Source organism: Bicyclus anynana, chromosome Z, assembly GCF_947172395.1.
Source record: "Bicyclus anynana chromosome Z, ilBicAnyn1.1, whole genome shotgun sequence".
Taxonomy (NCBI): Eukaryota; Metazoa; Arthropoda; class Insecta; order Lepidoptera; family Nymphalidae; genus Bicyclus; species Bicyclus anynana.
Window position 1 is genome coordinate 8,360,562 of NC_069110.1, and position 21,447 is coordinate 8,382,008.

At 36.3% G+C, this 21,447-nt stretch overlaps 1 protein-coding gene across 4 annotated transcripts in view; it reads right to left on the reverse strand.

Moving 5' to 3' along the window:
• Nucleotides 1-21,447, reverse strand: part of LOC112051744 (SPARC-related modular calcium-binding protein 1) — a 35,175-nt gene that overhangs the window by 8,197 nt on the left and 5,531 nt on the right. The window contains exons 2-8 of one of the 4 annotated variants that reach the window (XM_024090559.2): nucleotides 20,659-20,836; nucleotides 19,050-19,268; nucleotides 6,282-6,335; nucleotides 4,841-5,046; nucleotides 3,255-3,381; nucleotides 2,159-2,227; nucleotides 387-496 (exon numbers count right to left, since the gene is read on the reverse strand). In XM_024090559.2, coding sequence (XP_023946327.1) covers nucleotides 387-496; nucleotides 2,159-2,227; nucleotides 3,255-3,381; nucleotides 4,841-5,046; nucleotides 6,282-6,335; nucleotides 19,050-19,268; nucleotides 20,659-20,836 — 963 coding nt within the window. Of the gene's footprint in view, nucleotides 1-386; nucleotides 497-2,158; nucleotides 2,261-3,254; nucleotides 3,382-4,840; nucleotides 5,047-6,281; nucleotides 6,336-19,049; nucleotides 19,269-20,658; nucleotides 20,837-21,447 lie in introns of all 4 variants that reach the window. The other 3 variants (XM_052890779.1, XM_052890781.1, XM_052890780.1) reach the window with 3 other exon arrangements.

The following is a 21,447-nucleotide window of genomic DNA, read 5'->3' on the forward strand; positions in this document are numbered from 1 at the left end:
GTAGTACAAGGGTTAATCGATAGCAAACTTATATGCCGCCGGCAATAGTTCCTTTGTAAAGTTTCCGCCAACTGTTAATCCTACTAGTTCCCATGCAATATTATCTATTTTCAATCAATTTTAAAAATAACATTCGCAATCACAAATAAACAATAGGTACCATCATATTAAACACAGCAGGCCAAGGCATGTAGCCATGTGGCACGTCGATTCTCTTTAAACGCGAACACCTTATAAAAATTAACAAAATTAATGGGAATGACAGATTTGATCGACAACTTGGTCACGTGACCTGTCGATAGTAAATTTCATTCCTATACATTTTTAATTTTCGAAGCGTTAGCGTTGCCACATGGCTACAGGCCCAGAGCATAAATATACCATACCTGTTCATCTAACACAGCCTGGCGATCCGTGAGACAATCGTTGGCTTCGTCCTCTCTAGCCACGGAACCGTCAGGGGCGAATGAGTTACGCATAATTCCCGGCAACATCGCTGAAACATATTTTCACTTTATTTCATGCCATTTTATATAATACAGGGTAGATAAAGCAGGTCTATCGTGAGTATTTTCTGCCAAAATTTTATCGAAATGGGGCGATGGTACAGTTTTCTCCACTCACTAATAATTTCTACAAAATCTCATGTTAGTTAACACATCGTAAGTAATATCTTTAAACGAGCAATTCTATAAATATTTATTCTTAAGTACACTTAAGTATGACTCTTAAGTAGGTAGGTACACATAAGTGTATGATCTGGAACTCGGGAACGGCTCCAATGGTTTTAATGAAATTTATTAAGCAGGTTTCGGGAGCGATAAATCGATATAGCTAGGTTTAATTTTTAGAAAACGTACCAAAAAATTACCGATCAAAGCTCGATCAACAAAAGGTATTTACTAGTAAGTAATAAGCTAACGTACACGGTGAGTCTCATAATTTTGTGACAACTACTTCGATTGAGATGACGTCACAGAAAGGAAACTGGCTGATTTATTGCTTCAGTTATGCCAAAAGTCTACATTTGTGCAGCGATTAAAAAGCTCTCAAGTGTATACCTACTTAATCTTGGAGACTCAATGTGTTTGATTAGTACAGTCTACATACGTCAGCGCAATTAACTCTCATTTAAAGCATTGCACAGCTTCTAATGTATCAAAGCCGACTGAGTCATTGCATTAGTAAAATCCAAATATGAGTAATATGTCCAAGAATTTTGATTATACTCTCATTCTCGTTGCAGTTATGAGTTAGCAGCCAACATATCATCCTTGTAATGATTTTAGGTCAGAATATATTGTCAGACTCAAAGTGCACTTTTTGAGATCGTTGACTTCTATTGTGCTATAAACAACACTAACTTGTGACCCCCGATTCCAACGCTGATTGACGCCCAAAAAACGTCCTATAGGATCCTGACGATGACATAACGAACGACAGCACTTGCTAGGCTACACAAACACAAGCTACACAGCGTCTTTGCCGGCGAAGACGAGGTCCCTGATATTTGACGTCACCCAGACGTGGGCTTTTTAACTCACGATCTCGGGGGCGTCCGGACTGATACACTCAGGCCAAAACACCGTTCCCGAACGACCCTCTAAGCCAGGGTTCCGCCCATCTACTCTGCTTCTGCCTTCGGGTCCCATCAGACGATGTTTCTGCGCTCGCCCAAACCCCCTGGTGACACCGCTGAGGTCCCATTAAGGACCCTACGTCACTTACACAAAAGGAAAAGAAAAAATAACTTGTGCAAAAGTGCATAAAGTACTCGTAGCCTTTGGCACGGTTGATGATGCTACGCTGATTGATTTTATATTTTGAGTGTTAATATATATTCTCTGTTTATGGCACGTCTAATATGATTCCTAGGTACAAATTTTTTAATGTAATCTGACTAAACCTGCCCTCAGATCTAAGATCCACTACGAAATATCTCGAAACAAGAGAAATACAAATGTCGACATATAGCAGTGGATTCGAAAATATAGCTCTCCCTTTCGTTGCATTGTGACACAAGAGACAGCAATATTACAAATCCGCTGCTATTGGTCGGCAGTATCTTTTTCATTTCACGAGATATGTCGCTGACGCTCGCTAGGCCTACTGGTGCTGTCCCATTATATGCAACACCCCAAAAGGCCATGTTATGTACCTGAACTAGGATCTGCCGGCGGTTCCTCCTCGTTATAGTCAGGCTCCGGCTCAGGACCGCTGTCGTCGTCTGCATTCAACGACATGAAGAAACGGAGAGAGACTATATATTATTATTATGTTTGCGCATACTTATGCATTCCAAGTTGGTGGAGTACCTGCGTAGCTTTCTAGGCGAAGACAAGTAGTAGGATTAATTTCTGATTTGGATCTCAATGGACAAACTATAATAGTATAGATAAGTATACGTGAAGTAAGTTAATAATAGTCTGGGCTTCGGAAATTTGGCAAACCCAGGCTACTATTACGCCTACTGGACCGGTTCCATGGTCATCAGGAAAATGTCAAAAGGAAAAGTCCACTTTAAAAGTAGGTTTACTAACAATTTGTATACTTTTTTTTATTATTATTTATTAAATTATCGTGTATATATGGACAATGTATGAAAACATACCAATATTTTCGCAACAAGATAATAAAGGTCATAGCTCATTGAACCCACCTGGCGCCTGATCAGCACCGTCTTGCCTTGAATGTATGGTTATATCGATTAATGGATATTGGATATGGAGTACTATGGTCATAAGCTTACTACATTCACTCTAGACTGCCTCGCCTGCGGGCTGATAGCGAATGGACTGTTCAGTCGCTAGCACGTTTGTCTTGCGTTGCCCACGCAGAGGAGCCAAATGAATCGCGCGTTGTCTGCGAGTGCTTCTACGCGCAAGGGCGATTCATCGGCGACTTTTGCTGGTTAACAACGCGTGGTCAATCCGTGGTCCAACTATACACTAACTATGCTCTATTCAACATTTAATATAAATAACATAAAATCAATAACAACCACATATTTCAAATTCAGTTTTGATCATTTAGCAATAGTTTGATATTGAAATGAATATGAAATCTCGTGACTTAGTTGGTAATTTTCGTAGGTATATATATATCCCCAACAGTTACTCAAAGTTAGAGAAAAATCTATTTGACACACAGCATTCATCCGTGAACTGGCTGGTGGTGGTGCTGATCAGGCGCTGGATAGGTCTAATGAGCTGTAACCATGTTATTAAACAGGGAATTTTCATAAAGGTACTTACAGTCCGGAGCAGGTGGCTCGGGGTTAGACAGCAAGCATGCAGCCCATTCTTCTCTAGCAATGGCCCCATCGCCGTCACCGTCGCAGCCACGTGTCCACGCTCTAGCGCATCTTTTTGGCTTAACCACCTGCACATTTCGTCGTATGTGTAAGGGCGTGTCCAAACATAGCGTGGCAGCAACACGCGGCAATCGCGAGACACAGCCCTACCGCACGACTTGTGTAGATATCCCAGAAACATTTGTGCGCGAAGGCTGTCCACACACAACGCAGAAAACGCACGCGGCTTGCCGCTCGTGATCGCCACGCTATGTTTGGACACGCCATAAATCTACTTAGAAGACTGAAGTGTTTTCAGATAGCATCGGTATGATGACAGTTGCCTGTATGACGTTCATAATACGTACTATTATCGTGAATCGCGACAAACTTTAAGAGTGTAACAAATTGTCACCCGTACCATTCTACATGAAACGCAACGACTGCATACTTTACTAGCCTCGACAGTTATTATAATAAAAGTTTCCGTCTGTCTGGACTGTTGAAGAATTTTTTTTTGATTTGAATAAACAACGTGAGGTTGTTATGGCATTAATGTATTAATACCCCCGATTTTGTATTATAGATTTTATTTTATGGTGACTAATGACAACTATGCTTAGCAATGACTTTCAGATATAACATTTGAGTATTGAACGCATGTCTGTACACTTACTACAACTAAAGTAAAACCGTCATCATAAAATAGGATATCTATAAGAGCATTGTCATCGTAGATGACCTAGGTATCTGTTTTAAACTTATAGTTTTATCTTATCCGACTTTATAAGATATCTTTAAAAAAGGATACTTTGCATCCCTCTCGGCTTGGCTTTAAACACAGTTGCAAGTCAAAATTAAAACAAGCGGAGTGTTTAAAATATACGCTTGTAAATGTGATTTACTTATTTAAATATTTTGGTTGGAAGTTGGGAAGTGTTAAAGCCAGATTTGACCGCCTTTTATGTAAGGCGTTCGTCAATCGCCGCCTTGTTTCCCACTTCGGAAATGTTAAACCACTTATGTATGGAGCAATCCTAGTTTCTACGTCAATATGTTACTGAGACAACAACGGCTCCTTGTTGTATTGCTTCGGCCACACTAAGTTTTATATCACTAGCAGTATCTCGCGGTTTAACCCGCGTAGTTCCCGTTCCCGTAGGAATACAGGGATAAAATATAGCCTATGTTATTACCTGATAATGTAACTTTCCATTGGTAAAAGAATTTTTGAAATTGGTCCAGTAGTTTTAGGGCCTATTCAATGCAAATCAACATTCAATTCTTTCCTCTTTATAATATTATTATAGATTACTCTGCTAGTGGTGGTATAACCATTCTTCATTCAGCACAGGCCGGTCAGGGAGTAGCGACACCGGCGCAGAAAAGCCTAAGCATAGTGTGGTAATTTACGGGCATTAAGGATGCTGACGGCTCGAGACGTTGTGTTTGTAAGTCCAAGCAAAAGGCCTATGTCAAGCAGTGGACGTCCATCGGCTGATAATGATGATGATAGATTACTCGCTTTTATATGGAAACCATACAAACCTTTTTAATTAGCCTTCTCAATCCCCTGTATTCTGATTTTTGTAATGTGCCGCTCTTATCCCTATCGAGTTCCCGAAACTTCCAGTCAGCAACAGTCTGGGAATCTTTGGCCGCCCCGCCTTCAGACGATCTTGCACGATCGAATTCACCGCTGAATATTTTTATTAGGTTCCCGTTGAACTGAGCACGATCAATACGAGTACAGCCTGGACAAAATTGTTTATTCTAATAAAATGCTGTTGGACAAATCAAAATTTAAATCATAAAATAGAGTCAATTTTTTTCTTGTACAGATACAATCACTTCCGTAAAGTTCAGTCTGTCAAGATTGATTCTCAGATTGATTACACTTTGCTGTAAAAAGTTCTCATATATATTAAAGAAGCAAGGATAATACATATTTTTTTACACCGGTTTCACACGTTAGCCCATTTGCACTATTAAAATATTTTTTAATTTTTTTTTACTGAAGCACATTATAATAGTAATCGAAATTATTATGTTAAGTACTAAAAAGTACAGTACCTAATTAAATGTCAAGAGGTATAGCACCATCCAATCATGTAACTACCAATCAAGCATGTATTGTAAAAACACGAAGCACGCATCGCGTGATAGATATGCAATTAACATGAAATGCCGTGATTCTAATAGTGCGATGAAAGTAAAACAAAATTGGGCTGCAAAATCTTGCATCACAAATTAAGTTAAGGAAAGAATACATGCAACCGACGAGTCAGTCAGATCAATGTGTGGTTATACTAGAAAGGAAAAGATAAGAAGTATAAAGTGGATGATTCAAAATACCACCGCAGACAAATCATATTGAAAAGTTAGCAGCTGGCAAGTATGTGTGGTATAAATATGAAATGCAGAAAATTTTAAATATTATAAGGCCATCGTTATGGCTTTTAAACAAATAGAAGTTGTGTTGACTGAAAGAATCAAGAAGAATGGAAGAATCAAACATATTATGTCGACCTTCGGTGAAGGACAGGTTGATGATGATAAACGTGGTATGTTTCAAATAATTTTGGTAATCAAAATATAAAAAAGCTAAAGATTGTAATGAATTACGCAAAGCAATTAAGCTTCTAAAGCGACTAATACCTAACACTAATGTTATACGATATAAACTGAATTGAATTTAAACAATGAGATTATTTTATTAAAGTTGCTTTTATTATTAGTGTTAGGAGTTAGTAAGATAAAGATTTTCTGATGATGGAGTAAGAATATGACCATAATACTTGTAAGTCTTCAACTACATAATATAATCTTGTTTAGTTATATGACGTATTAAGCTTTGAAACTTGCCAATGTTATGGATTATCTTCAGGCGTGTGTCTTTTATTATTGTTAGTCAAATAAATATATCTAATTTAACCATCTTAAATTCTGTAATATACTATTCAACTATGTATTATACGTGCTGACTTACTTCTTTTGTTTCGTTGACCCCGTACAGATGATCTCCGCTTCGTCTGTGATTTACCTGTAAGATATACCATTGAAAATGATCAGTATTGAGTAACCGTTAAACACAATTTAAATTCTGCATTGTTATTATATCAACAGACAAAGATCTGAACTGGAAACCAACGTTGATGTTAAGTCTATTAGAAATATTCAGATCCTGTCATATTAAGATATGAAGACTTAGTTCAAATGCCTTTTTGCGAAATACAATGGGGATGATGACTAGGTTTGAATATATTGATTTTTATGATACATTCGGGTAAATAGGGTCAATGTTAACTTATTTATACATAAAAAGCAAAGATTGTCTGGATATTTGCAAAATAAATTAGATTATAAAATTTCAAAAATTACTAAATTTTTTTTTATCGTAATTAGATGAAAATTCATACAGTTTTAGCTTACTTACATTAAATGTGACATTTTTTAATATATGAACTATAAAGTTAAACGCACAAATAACAAAGATATTAGTAATTTTGTTTGAACGCGCATACAAATCTAACGATCATTACATTGCCTATGACGTCATTTTTTCGAGCCATTTTGTATGGGGCGTTTTTCAGGGATCCGCGGCAGCGCCGCAAATCTGACCCTTTAAATCCCTGTAGCTCCGAAAGTAACGATCGCAGATACCCTGTTCCTTTTACAAAATTGCTTTACTATTAGTATACTCTTAATTTATATACAATTTAAAAAACTGTCATCATCCCTATTTAGTAGATTCAGAGCCCATGATATTATAGACCTTCATGAATTTATAAAAACTGATAGTTTGTCAGCCCATTGTTTTACTATAGGTACTCGTAAGGACCGTAGACATGTGTGCATAGAGTATGAAGCATAGTGGTTTTAGATTTAGGAGGTACCATGTTTCAAAGGTGTAAGGGGCACAGGAAGAAACTAGTACCTATCAGTCTCTCCCAATCTCACCTGCTCGTGTGCACCCTGAGATAGACTGACGGGGCTCTGGCGACTGACAAATAGCGGCATAATCAGATCCACAGTCTAGATTATTAAATGGCCCAGGCCGGCGCGAGATATCTAGCTCTGCGCTGACCATGCTGCACGCCCAGCGTGGTAAGAGTCGAGCAAAATCGTTGTAGATTACAAATTATATCGAACATATAAAACCCAGTCTCTAGTCCCCGGGAGCATCGTTATTCCTGGCTGTGGCAGCGGTTACGGTAACGGCGAAATAAGGGGTGTTAAGTATCTCTGGTCAGAGATTCCGCTTCGCAAACACTGTAAGAACCGACGAAAAAGTCATCGATCTGAAAGAACTAATGGGGACGTTACGGTGGAATATTAGAGGATGGTCTAAAATCAAAAAGAAAATCCCTTGAATCCGATATCTTGTTTGTGTTTGGAGGGCGACCAACAGTCCAAGGGTGGTATCCCTCGTGAACAATGCAGAAGGTACAAGTCGAGAGAGTATCAAGCAGGATTATAAGAAACACTACCGATGAAGATTACACAGGTTTACGCACCCTTGACACATCCGACGAAGAGGTATAGGTATTGTATTTCAATTCAAAAGCTATACATGCCTCAATCTCTTCCCTCAAATTAAAGTCAAATTACATTGTTATGTTGAGGGATTTAAACGCGAAACTGGGCGAACGAAGTAATTCAGATTGGAGAGTGGGACATTTTAGTAATTGGCAATGGAACAACAAGGGCCAAATGTTGGCTGAATATTTTTTCTCTTTTCTTTTAGAAGCACACGGGAAATGGACCTGGATGAGCCCCGAATTCCGATAGCTACACGGAAACCGAGATTTATTATGAAACTTTCAGACGCCATCGCAATCGTCCGCTTTAAGTTTTTTTTATAAATCCCGTGGAATAATTAACTTTTCCGGGACAAAAAGCAGCTTGTTACTCCATAGTCTTCAACATCTTTAAGTTAAAGTTTCACTATAACCGTTTTAGCCGTTACAGAGATTATCTAAAACAAACAGTTAGACAATCAAGTAAAAAAGGTTGTCAGAATTTCAATGTCGTTTAAATAACTTTAAGCGCTGTAGAAAACACAGTTTTTTTGAAATCACAGACATACACTTCTGTGTTTATATGTATTGAAGTATCAAAGATGGAGTGTTTTTTAGTTCAACCTCTGGACCATTTCAATAAAACATCTCAAATTAAGACATTTATATCAATGCACTGCGCGACACAGGCAATCGCGGGAAGCGGATATGTTATTATAAGTATTATTATATATTGAGTATACCACTTGATGCAAGTGTGCCGGTGTCCTGGAAGGGGGAGACGGGGGACCGTCTACACAACCGGTCCAAATGGCAGTGATGTACAGCATTAGTCAATACGAAAACCGGTAACGAACGAGCTTCCCGCGAATGCTTGTGTTGTCTCCATAAATTTTTAATTGAACGATGAGTAAATGTCTTAATTTGAGACGCTTTATTGGCTTGCTATCGACAAGAGATTGTCAATTATTGGGAGATTTAAAATTAAAATCCCCTAATCACTGACAATAAATTTAAAATACTCCATAATTATATAATATAGTAACTCAACAAACGTACTGCCATATAAATTTCTTTGTAAGTTTGTAATGAAGGGGATGAAAAATAGTTTACAAGCAATTCTTACCTACCGACTATATGAAAAATCATAGACGTTTAACGGATAAATCGTTAGCTTTTAGCGTATTCTGTTCTGTGTTCTGTCTTAATATAATTATTTCATTAAGCAGGTAGTTGCCCAAATTTTATCAGAATTCTTGCAAAAGTCCTCAAGTAAGTAATGTTTGTTTGACATAATTGAATTGAATGAAAAGATCGATAGTAATAATAATTGACACCTACCTAATAACAGTTTATTTTTCATGTAAAAGCGTCGTCACGGTCGTAAAATAAAGAATCCAATGATCAAATTGATGGTATCCGATTTCGTTGCGTCCCAGACATCCCGGCGACCACCGTAGAGCGTGGACTAACGCATGCTGTAACCCCATTGGGGTCCTTTATAACATATACATAACTAACCCAGTCGTTGTAACCCTTTTTTATTTAAGAGAGGGTTAAGATGTTACTGAACGCCTGCTCGTGTTTGATTTAATTATTGCTGTAATCAATATATTAAAAAAAATAAACGTAGTGAAATATTTTGTGTGAAGATCTCACGTAGCTACCTAAAATTGCAAGACATTCGTACCTAATCTGAGGATTTTTAGAAAAAGGTAAATATTTGTTACCGGCAATCTGTATAATTCCGGTATTTTATACAATGGCTAGGATATAATGTATAGAATACCGGAGGCGTTCTTTCAATGTATGAAATATTGTGAATATGATTGTCCATAACTTTTAATAAACAAATCATTTTTTTTTTATTAACGGTGTTGATTCTAGTTTGGTTCACAACAGTCACTAAAATTCATAACATGCCAAATATTCTTTCAAGACTCAAGTTGTGTGTAAATGTGACTACGCTAGAAGACTCGTTCCAACGCTTCACCTTCCTAGACTTTCGTTTCGTTACAGCTCTTCGCTTCACTTGGCTTCGTAGGCTTGCGACATTCAGTACTTCCTTCACGAGCTTCTGTCTTTATAAAAAACACTCTAGGGACTGGACAAGACTGCGTGGAGTCAAAACTACACAAAAGTGTAGATTACGCAATGGACTTAAACACTGCGTGAGTTCTTGACTCGAACAATCATATTCATAAAATATTTCATACATTGCCAGAAAGCTCTTGGTGTTAGCCTGGGCATTGTATAGAATATCGCATAATAAAATTTGCCGGTAACATGTACATATTTGTTACTAAACCAGCTCAATATATGAATAATCCACAATATAATAACGTAGGTAAATTTTTATTAATAGGTTTGATTAGATCTACATGTCTGCACGCATTTATTGTGGCACCAATCACTATGCAGGTAGATGACTTGGCTTAATATAAAACATCAAAGCGGCAAACTATCCCAACAAACCTATTAAACGATGTCTGAGGAACTTTTTTCTGTCACCTCATGGTGCAGACGCATTGCCTCCACTCGAGTGAACAAAAACTGGGTTCCATTGTGTTATGGCGTCGAGCTGTCTAACAGGAACGATTTTTTCTAAGAAAACCCGCTCTAACTCAGTCGCCCTTACAGTTAACTTACTCAAAATCCTGTAAAGCTATTTTGGTGACTACGTCATTACGATAGAATTCATTTCGGTTTGGCGCTCCGTTTTGGGAACTTGGGTTACTTAAATTTTAAACGTACGCGGTGTCTCTACGTGTTTATATGTATATTATTGTAGTTTCAGGTTGTAAAGTTGGTATAGTGTCGTGATATTAATGACACTTTTAAAAGCTTTTAAAGCAATTATATCGTTATCAACATGTGGCAAAATTATTTTTAAGAATAGGAGATGAAATTAAGCGAGCCGCCCACCATACTAACCAGGAAAAATATATAAATATATGTATTTGTAGAAATTTGTACAACATACAGCTCTGTAACTACGAAAAGATAGAGCATCTAATAGAAAAAAAAACTTGAGCAAGGTAACACACACTTAACATGGAAAACGCTTTAATTCCGGTGGGTTAATAGAGGTAAATATATATAATTGTATCTTTAAACTAGCCTTTAAAATTTACCTAGCTTAAACTGAAATCGTTCATCCATCATTTTAGAGTATTCATGGGAATCTGCTAGGGTCCGAAATAAAGAGGTAAAGTTTGTTGTGTTATAGGTGGTTAATCTCTGGATCCACTAAACCGATTTTGAGAACTCTTACCTCTAGAAGACCACGTTATTTGTGAATGTCATAGGGTATATTTTATCCCTATTTTTTCACGGGAACGGGTACTACGCGGGTGAAACCAGGCGTCAGCCAGTTAAATATATAGGAATCTAGGTAAAATATTTTATTATGTAGTAATTGCTTATTAAATCATAAATATAACTAATTGGCCATGTAGTCATAATTTCAAACTTGATCAATGATTCTTTGAATCGTTGAATGAATGAGTCAAAAAAAGTGAACAGAAAGCTCGTTTACTTTTATTCTACGTTTTGAAGATGCTAATTATACTAGTTGTTCAAGTTCGCCCGTCCGTATCTATAGGTACTAATATTATAACGCTGAAGAGTTTGTTTGTTTGAATCTCAGGAACTACTGAAAATTCTTTCAGTCGGATTTCAAAAAATATTTTATTGTTAGATAACCCATTTGTCGAAGAAGGCTATATGCTTTATTTTATCCCTGTATTCCTACGGGAACAAGAACCACGCAGGTGAAACTGCGCGGCGTCTACTAGTCTCAATTTCTAAATAGCATATAGCCTACTAATGCTTGCATGCAAGATATACTACGTATGTGATGTAGAAGGAATAAGTTTCCGAGTGATTTGGGCCTTATGCGCAATCGGGTCAGTATAAGTGCTAATATAATCAGAGTATAATTGCCCACGTGAATACTGAACTATCGTCTGGCGCCATGCTCTAACACAACTAGTATTTATAAATTATGGTCACGTAAACGTACAACAAGAATTATGAGCAAAATACTGATGTCGACAGTTAGGAATAACGCCGCGATATCTTGCTGCATTTATCTATACTGATATTATAAAGAGGAAATATTTGATTGTCTGTTTGTTTGTTAAATTATTTTATCCCCGCAATCTCCCGATAATATAAAGCCAGTATATAGTATATTCATTACCTATATACGGCTCACTGAGCTCGAGTCTCCTCTGAGAGGTTAGGCCAATAGTCCACCACGCTGGCCCAATGCGGATAATAGTATTTCATTTTGTGTAATTATGTTGAAATATAGGCGACAGGGGGTGGCAAGCTGCAGCAAAAGATAGGGAATGGTGGAAAACATTAGAGGAGGATTTTACCCTTAGGGGTTCATGTAAAAACATGATTTAAAAAAAATTAAATAATTAAAATAAAAATCAAATTTATTTGAGAAATATAATATAAAGATTATGCTAGTTATTAGGTTTTAATGGAATTAAATAAAGCTTTATTATTATTGTGATGAAAACATGAATTTGTGTTGTGATTTAGCATACACAAATTAAAATAAACGTTTTTTTAAAATATTATGATTATTTTTTTTAATAACGCCAGCAGACTTCCGAGACTTTGCCCGCTTGGAAATCTCTGACCTTTATAAGTTTGAGGATTTGATTTTCAACTTTCCAGTAACCACGTTGTTTCTTAATTTTTGTATTGTGCGCTTTTAAAGCTTCTACACTAAAATTTCAGCGTTCATACACCAGGAAGGACCCTAACAATTTTGCTGGATATAAGTCAGCGAGTGATGGAATTTGGGTTTTTACATAATCATTATTAAAACTTAAAGAACAGTTATACACTTGAAACTTAGCACGTATTATAATTTTACTGATATTGTTAAAAAAAAGGACATATAAATAAATGATAGAAAAAAAATCAATATCGAATTTAAAAGGGTACAAAAATACGATGAAACGCTTCGTAAAAGGTATGTAGCCCACTTCCGTTGTCTCGTCTTGGTGTGTGCACTACCTGGCACCCCAGATTAGATAATATCTAGGACAACTTAATACCTATAAGTAATACATAACACCTGAGATACATATTTTAATATTTCGTAGCGACAGTTTAAGTATAAGTTGCAGAATTTAAAAATATCTACCTGTCACCATATTTTATTTATTGCGGCCACAAGATAAAACTAATTTAGCTGAATGTGTTAGAATAAATCAAATTCCATCGGACTTAAGCTTTTAGGCAACAAATAATACAAACAAGTGATAGATTTAATAGATTTATAAAAAAATAATTAATTTCAGATCAGGTTTTAATCTGTTTGTTGATTAATTTTGTCTCAATAAGACAACATATGGATATTTCATATAATGCTTTTGATGAACGTTCAGACGCAATTGGAAGTTCTGTGGATTTCAACAGTGAGGTCCTGGGCTCGATTCCCCTCTCGGATCAGCCCACAGGGGCTGACTTTAAAAATTAGAATAATGTATGGGAATGACAGATGTTGATCATGTGACCTGTCGATAGCAAATGTCATTCCCACACATTTTTCTAGTTTTCGAAGCGTTTGCGATCGTAGAAAGAGAATCGACGTGCCACTTGGCTACAGTTTAGAATATATCTTCTAAGTTGGCTAATGTCTACTGGGTTATTATGTAACTCCGTGTACCATAAAAATAATAAGTCACTACATCGTCGTATTTTCGTAATTGTGATCATCTAGCATAGTTATTTCAACGAAATGATCTTGACTACGTTATTTTACATCAAATGGTAGTGATGTTTTTGAATCATCTAACATGATTTTTTTAAAAAAATTTCGTAAATAGCTGTTTTTTTATTGAAAAAATGCAATGACTACTCTGAAGACAAACCTATGTTGGACCACAGAATACATAGTTGGACAAGGAATTTTCTCATTTTTTAACTGAATTCAAAAAAAAGGAGGAGGTTCTCAATTCAACGCGTATATATTTTTTTAAACGTCACTGACTTGGCACCGCCTTCAAAGTGATCAGAAGATATTTTTTGTTAAAAAGATTTTTAGTTATAGTGCCATACCCTAGTTAAAAACCTAGGTATAGGTAGAATAAACTTCTACCTCTTCCAAGTTAGCCCGCTTCCATCTTAGACTGCATATTCACATCAGGTGAGATCGTAGTCAAGGGTTAACTTGTCATTATTAAACAAAAACATTGTTAATCATGTTATGCGTTCAAATGCAATCATGAACAATGATTTATGGCAACAACATAGAACAATAGTTCGATGAAGAAACATCGCTATCGATTACTATAAAAAAATCAACCAAACGAACCATGACGAAATGACAATAATAATTTTCTCAACACACATTAAATGAATAATGCATAACGACATTCCTTATGTCCAATGGCTCTGTATAAAAATAACAGTATTACTTATATTTCTAGGAGCAGCTAAACTGTTAAAGAGAGAGAGAAAAAGAAAAAACTGAACGAAGTTTGACAAACTCACAAAAATATATTTGAAGCACTTTATTTAATTATAAAAGTTAATTTTTTTTATTCAAACAGACTTAAATTTAATGGTTGCAGTTGATTTTCGGATGTGGAGAATTTTGGCCAAAGCATGAGTAGTGTTAAATTGCTTTTAAAGACTTGAAGAAGATTGAGAAATTATTTCAAGTGATCCATAACAATTTGGGAAGCAGACAATTACAAAATAAAACAGACAATATTAATATTTCGTTCAAGACAAGTTAAAACAGAAATTCTTACGATTCTAGGCACAGATTCTGTACATTATATTTTGTTGTAGTCATAAAATTTTATACTAGATACCTAACGCCACTTATAATAAATCATTTGTTAACGATAATGGTATAACGGAATTTAAAATACTGTTGTAATATAACTAGTCATTCAGATAGATACTCTTCCTGTGCAATCAAAAATTATATATATCTTGCATATGCGTTGAATAGGAATTTTATTATGCGCCGTTTACTACCAAAGTTGTAATAAAATAAATTATTTTTGACGATCGAAATGTATTCAGCGAGATTTTACGATAATCCATCGTACTTACGATCTAGGTAGCTGATTCTATATGAACATGGTGTCTAGATACGAGTATTATTTAAATTACAGCGTACCTGTTATTTTTATTACCTTGTTTTATTTAATTTCTCGATATTTTCAAAAAGTCTTAGAAAAGGTCAAAGCTGGAGGACTTCTGTACATATTTAATTTGTAGCTTTAACCTATTTGTCTCTTATGAAAGAACGAATGTTCATTAATGCTTGCCAATCTGGTATCTGATTGTAGATTGTAGCAAGGGTACCCAGAAAAGAGGATTGCCAAATAAATCATCATCTCCTTACCCTTATCCCACTTAAGTGGGGTCGGAAAAATATGTCAATCTTTTCCATTCGTCTCTATTACTCGTCAACTCATCATCCACTCCTTTTACACATATGTCCTCTTTCACACAATCCAACCATCTCTTCTTTGGCCTTCCTCTCCTCTTATATCCTTCCACTTGCACATTCAACATTTTTCTAGTAATATGACTTTCCTCCCTACGCATTACATGTCCATACCAAGCTAATCTTCTACTCCTCAATTTTTCTGTCATTGGATTGCCAAATATATAACAGTCTAAATATTCGAGAAAAGAAAGTCATCTATATTTCACTTGCCGTTGTTACACTCCAAGTCTACAGGTGCAACTCGTTAATATATTTCTTTTAGCACTTTATGAAACTGACCTACATAAAGCTAATAAACATTCGTGTAAAGACAAGCTACTTCTGATGGTTGATGATAATTTTATTTTACACTAGCGGGAGCTCGCAACTTCGTTAGCGTTTTTTCATAAATCCCGCTGAAACCATGAACTTTTGCGCGATAAAAGATATATATATGTTGCTCAATAACCTCCTCTATATATCAGTGAAAGTCCCATTTAAATCGTTCCAGAGATTAGCAAATCAAACAGAGAGACACAATAATTTAAAAAAAGCTCAATTGGATTTTTCAAGTACTACTTGTATACGCACTTGAGAAAACATTCTTCATTCACTTCAGTTCACTTCAAGACACAGACATACACTTATTTGTATGTCATATTATTAGCACTTATAGTGACTTCATAATATACGTGGACGTTCTATACTTTCGTAATATTGAATCAACAAATATGTTCCTTTACAGAATACAGATATTTCCAAGAAGGCAGCCTACGCAGGGCGGCTACGTTATGTCTCCTGATTGTCGTCCCTAATCGCCAACATCCATATCCTGTATAATCATTTTAGTCATAAGCTTAAAGAACAATATATCGAACGAGGCCAGCGATATCAAAAAGATTTCTAATATCAACAGTTTTTTGACTTGATCTTTACCTTTAAATGATAGTCCTACCGCGAAAGATAGTTGAGTTTGATTTTGTGAAACGTAAGAAACTATATATTTCTAGATAGGTATATTTAGTCATGGTTACCCGAATTCCAGGATAGAGATGCAGCACCTTACAATTGCTGTTTTAATAAACGAATCCAACTGACAAAGTCGCGTGTATGTGTTAGATTGTTATAAAAATAAACTCAGGTAAAAATTGGCGAGGGTCAATAAGTTTAGACCTGCGGCGACTACATTTTGCACTTAATTCTATCGAAGAATTTTGATTAAGGGCAATTCTTTTTTTGCATGCATCAAATGTCGTTTCTGTGATTGTTTTAGCCGACCAGCCCATTTTAGTATTTGTTTTTTTTTTAAACAAGATAGGAACATATTTTGAGAAGGATCCTTTTTTATGTATTTTAAGCTTTTATTTATCTCGCAAAGTCTTTCCTTATCATATTTTTTAATTAAATTATTCAATAAAAGTTTAATAAGATTGAGCACACACATATTCGCATTAGTCGTCTAGTCTAATCTAGTCTAATGCGAATAACTTCACAGTATATGTACTTGTGATAATGCTAATATGCGTAGCCTAGGAAAGCTCAGACTGGTGTGACGGTAATTACACACGATTTGGAAGGAAAATTGCTAAGTACAACAAAGATATCTTCAACATTATATCAATATATCAACTAACGCCTGATAATATCAATGTTGGAATTTTACACCTTATTTACGTATAATATGGTAGACATTCTTTTAATTTTTTCTTGCTCTAACGCTAGGCCATACACGAACCGCTCGAGCTGTTGCAACTGCTTATAGCATTTATCAATGGCAGTCTCATGCTGTTGACTCTGACTGCAAGAAAGGTCCATGTATGTTGATCACTGGCTAATTGCTCGAGCTACCTGTATGCCGGCCTAGGTCAACTAAAAACAGTATTTTGAGATGTTACAATCTACTCATATGTTGTATTTTGAATAATAAAATGAATTTTGGAATCCCTTATAGTGTCTCTATAGATCTTTAGAGATATGCTTGCTACGCGTTATTTATCCGATAGGAGCAGTCATTTCGTTTGTATGACTACGACTAGCTATCAATGTCGGCTAATATGATGATAGTAGTATGGTAATCAAGTCTGGATTGCTGCCTTCCGCCTTTAGCAATCGCGCTTTGCTTACACAAGTACCTGAGTTCAAGGGTGAGGGACAATTGGAATATAATGAAGGGTTTTTCAATGGTATATATATTTCAATGCGATCTGGCATGATGGTAAAAATTAAGTTATTTAGGACTATAAACTACAAGTTCCAATAATAATAATCAATTGATGGCAATATGAGTATTATCAAAATCCTTACTAGTGTCGCATAGCTATGGGTAATGGACACGTAATATCGAAAATAAATCCCACTGAAACTATTTTCATCAGGTTACCACACCTAAAGTAGAGCCAAACTCCTAATTCTACACGTTAAGCCATAACCTAACACTCTCAAAGTCTTAATATTGAGTTCTGCGTAAATCCTAGTATTTAGTTTACAGTTCACTAATTCATCGTGTCTAAAGATTGTTATTTTAAATAAAACTTTTCGAAAACTTTTACAACTATAAAATCTTTTAAAGTAAGCTTTTATAACCAAATACCAGAGTGATCGCGTTACTTTTGTACGAGGAAAATAAAACTACGCTTAATAAATATTTCTGTTATGAATTTCTGAATAAGTAAACTAGTTCGAGGAATTCTAGAAGTTAGATTGTCTGTTTAGTATCGTTTCGGATAAACAAGTAATACTTTTCGGTGTAAAGATACAAAACAGATTCTTGGCGCCCGATATCATGCTATAGGTATTAAATTAGAAGCCAGTCAGCCAACAAATGCATGGAACATTTACTAAGATAACTCCTAATAATCGTCATCAAATATGCATAATTCAATGCAATGTATATTTTTTTTTTCATTTTATATATACCTAGAAAACCCATACTAAATTGTGTCCTAGAAACAGTTGCGCAAGATATATTGAAAGATTCGTTGAAAGGAGATGCGCATGTAAAATAAACTTTGGCTCTCATCTGGAAGAATGTTTACAAACGGTCTTAGACACATTATTTATAATTTGTACTAAGCAGAACAGGCGTCTCGGATCCGGGTAAGAAAGATTGGTTTCTAGTATAGTGTTGATAAACTGTTCACGTATACAAATAGAAGGGAGGAGGAAAATAGTTCGAGATTTATTTAATTACTGTTAAGAGTTCGCATCTACAAGATATTTACGAAAAAGTAAATGTAGTTTAGCCGTTATAATCGGGGTTGGATCAAACTTGATAGCTAACCAGATGGTACATGGTATTGATACATATGATCATAAAGTATCTGCATAAATCAATTGTATAGTATGATTTGGTGATCGCAGGTGGTGAGAGGAGTGTTTGACAATTTAAATTTTGTTCATTCGGCTTAATAAGTGAATCTATAGAACTGAATGGTGAAAGCCGTGATAGCCCAGTGGATATGACCTCTGCCTCCGATTTCGAAGGGTGTGGGTTCGAATCCGGTTCGAGGCATGCACCTCCAACTTTTCAGTATGTACATTTTAAGAAATTAAATATCATGTGTCTCAATCGGTGAAGGAAAACATCGTGAGGAAACCTGCATACCAGAGAATTTCTTAATTCTCTGCGTGTGTGAAGTCTGCCAATCCACATTGGGCCAGCGTGGTGAACTATTGGCCAAACCCCTCTCATTCTGAGAGGAGAGTCGAGCTCAGCAGTAAGTCGACGACGACGAATGATGAAAGGAGTAAAACAACTTACCCGTCTTGGTGCAGTCAGGCCTGCCGTTCCTTATGGCTGTGTCGGGGAGCGGTTTGCCGTCGGGAGTGACACACCAGCAGCCGGTGGAGGCGCCGGCGGCCGCGCATTGTATCGCCGCGTAAGTGCCGTCAGCTCTACATCGTGGGACAAACGCGGCGCGCCGCCCGCCCTGTGCGCTCAACGCGTAACGCAGCACGCTTAGGCAGGATGACTGACCCTCTAGTAGAAAATTCTTATCGTTACTGACAGCCTGTCGGGATACGATCACTGTTTACAGGCTTGTTCATCATCACCTATTTCATATATCAACCTATTTTAACCGCCTACTACAAAGCCTACCTGTTTAAATGAGAGAGGATCACAGGTTTATTAGGTTTATTTATATATCCTTCCTCAATCGGTTATCGTCATTGCGATATTGCGATGACGGTGCAGTCCATATTTCCCTAGTTACGTAAATATGCAATGTTTGGACTTTGTACAACTAACACAATAAAAGAAACACTAAGTTGATAAACAACTCTATATACCTTGAATAAACTTGAATACCGCTACTATTTAATAATACACCTACTGTTTATTTATTTAATTTCAAGTGTTACTTTAGTTTTTCGCTGATATGACTTTTTACCTATCGTAAAGTGAAGGCGCAACACAGTATGGCTAACAGGTATCCACAGAGGCAGCAGCAGAGTTTTCAAAAAACTAGTGGCACGTCTTTCTCAGTGTGATAATGTCTTGGGCTGCCGTCAAACACGCCTAATCGATATACTATGACTTTTATCAAGTCCCTTATAAATAGCTACTATCAAGACCACCTGAGGATCTGTACCCTTGAAACCTGCTACCTTCCACAGTAGAAACTTCACAGTAGGCTATCGTATTTAGCTGAGGTAGGTACAAACTATCAGCCTTTATAAAATGGTGGTATGTCTGGCTAATCCATGCACTCGTTCTATGGCTCTTCGTCCACTGATGATACTCTGTCACGTATTCATTTCTATCTTGCCTTCATCATCATCAGCTGATGGACGACCACTGCCGAACATAGGCGTCCTGTAAAGACGTCCTGTAAAGCCCGGTCTGAAGCCGCATCCATACAGCAGTATTATCTTATATCAACTCTTACCACAGAAAGGAAGAAAACATCTTTACATTTATGTTTTCTTTTTATTCTATGTCTATGCGAAACTGCGAGACATGGCTTTTTTCGGCCACGTCAGCCAAACTCTTGGAGAGATTATCTATGTACGGAGGAGATATTATAGCGCACAAACAAACACGTGGTGCACTCTCTTTTCCCTCACTCTCACAGTCCGATGAGACGATAGACCGACAGGATCGATGAAAGATCAGACGCAGGACCGACGGCTTTACTCGCTCTCCGAGGCGTGGGGCTGTACCAATACCGCCAACTTCCTAACTCTAGGCTGCTATTAAGGTTTTTCTTGTAAGAAAAATCCCAATAACGTATTTCGTTTTTAGACCTAATTTTCCGTAGCTGAGCCAGCTAACCACCGGCCTAATGAGGCAGTTAGAATAGAATACATAGTATAATACATTTATTAGCTAGAATACTACACTTATATATAGGTAAAACTAAACTCACCCGAACACGACCCTCTGTACGCTATTGTCACCGTTTCACCAGAACACTGGGCTTTCATGAGGTGGCATTTGGAGGAATAAGTTCGACCGTCCGTGCCGCAAACAGCTCTATTAGCATTGCCCGTATTCGCTTCACATGCTGCCACTTTGTGATAGCAAGTCCCGCTTTGGGTGCCAGCCTGCCAAACAATTTATAACATAATGTTTATAAACATATGATATTTTACTTAAAATTATACGGATTTTGTCACTGAATAGCCGTTAGCCGACTGCCAAAATCTTCTAAAGCAATATAACGTATTCTTCATTATAATTTACAGTTAAGATACGCTTTGTTTGAAAACAATACAAGTGAAAGTATACTGTTTTTAATAGTAACAGGTTCAAGTAAATATTAAGTAATTCTATTTAACTGAGTTAGTTAGTTAGTATGTCTTAAATCAGATCAAAATCCTTACATTTATTCTTTAGTTTTATATAATAGTACGCTGAATTATTTTTAAATTCATGATAAAACATACAGTTATTAGCAAAACGCTAAGGCACGTTCTTTGTTTTATTTTTGTAACAATGCCATATATATAAGTATTATATTGCAAAAAAAAATATCTTTCTCAGTATGTTATTACACTTCGAATGAGCCGGTGATATCGTTAATATTTTCCTATTACTATAATGTCTTTACTCTAGCAACTCGAAAATGCTTATAAGCATCACCGAAGGTTACCAATTTTCGAATAAGTATAGGTATATAACTAAAACTATTATGATAAATTTATTTATTATGATA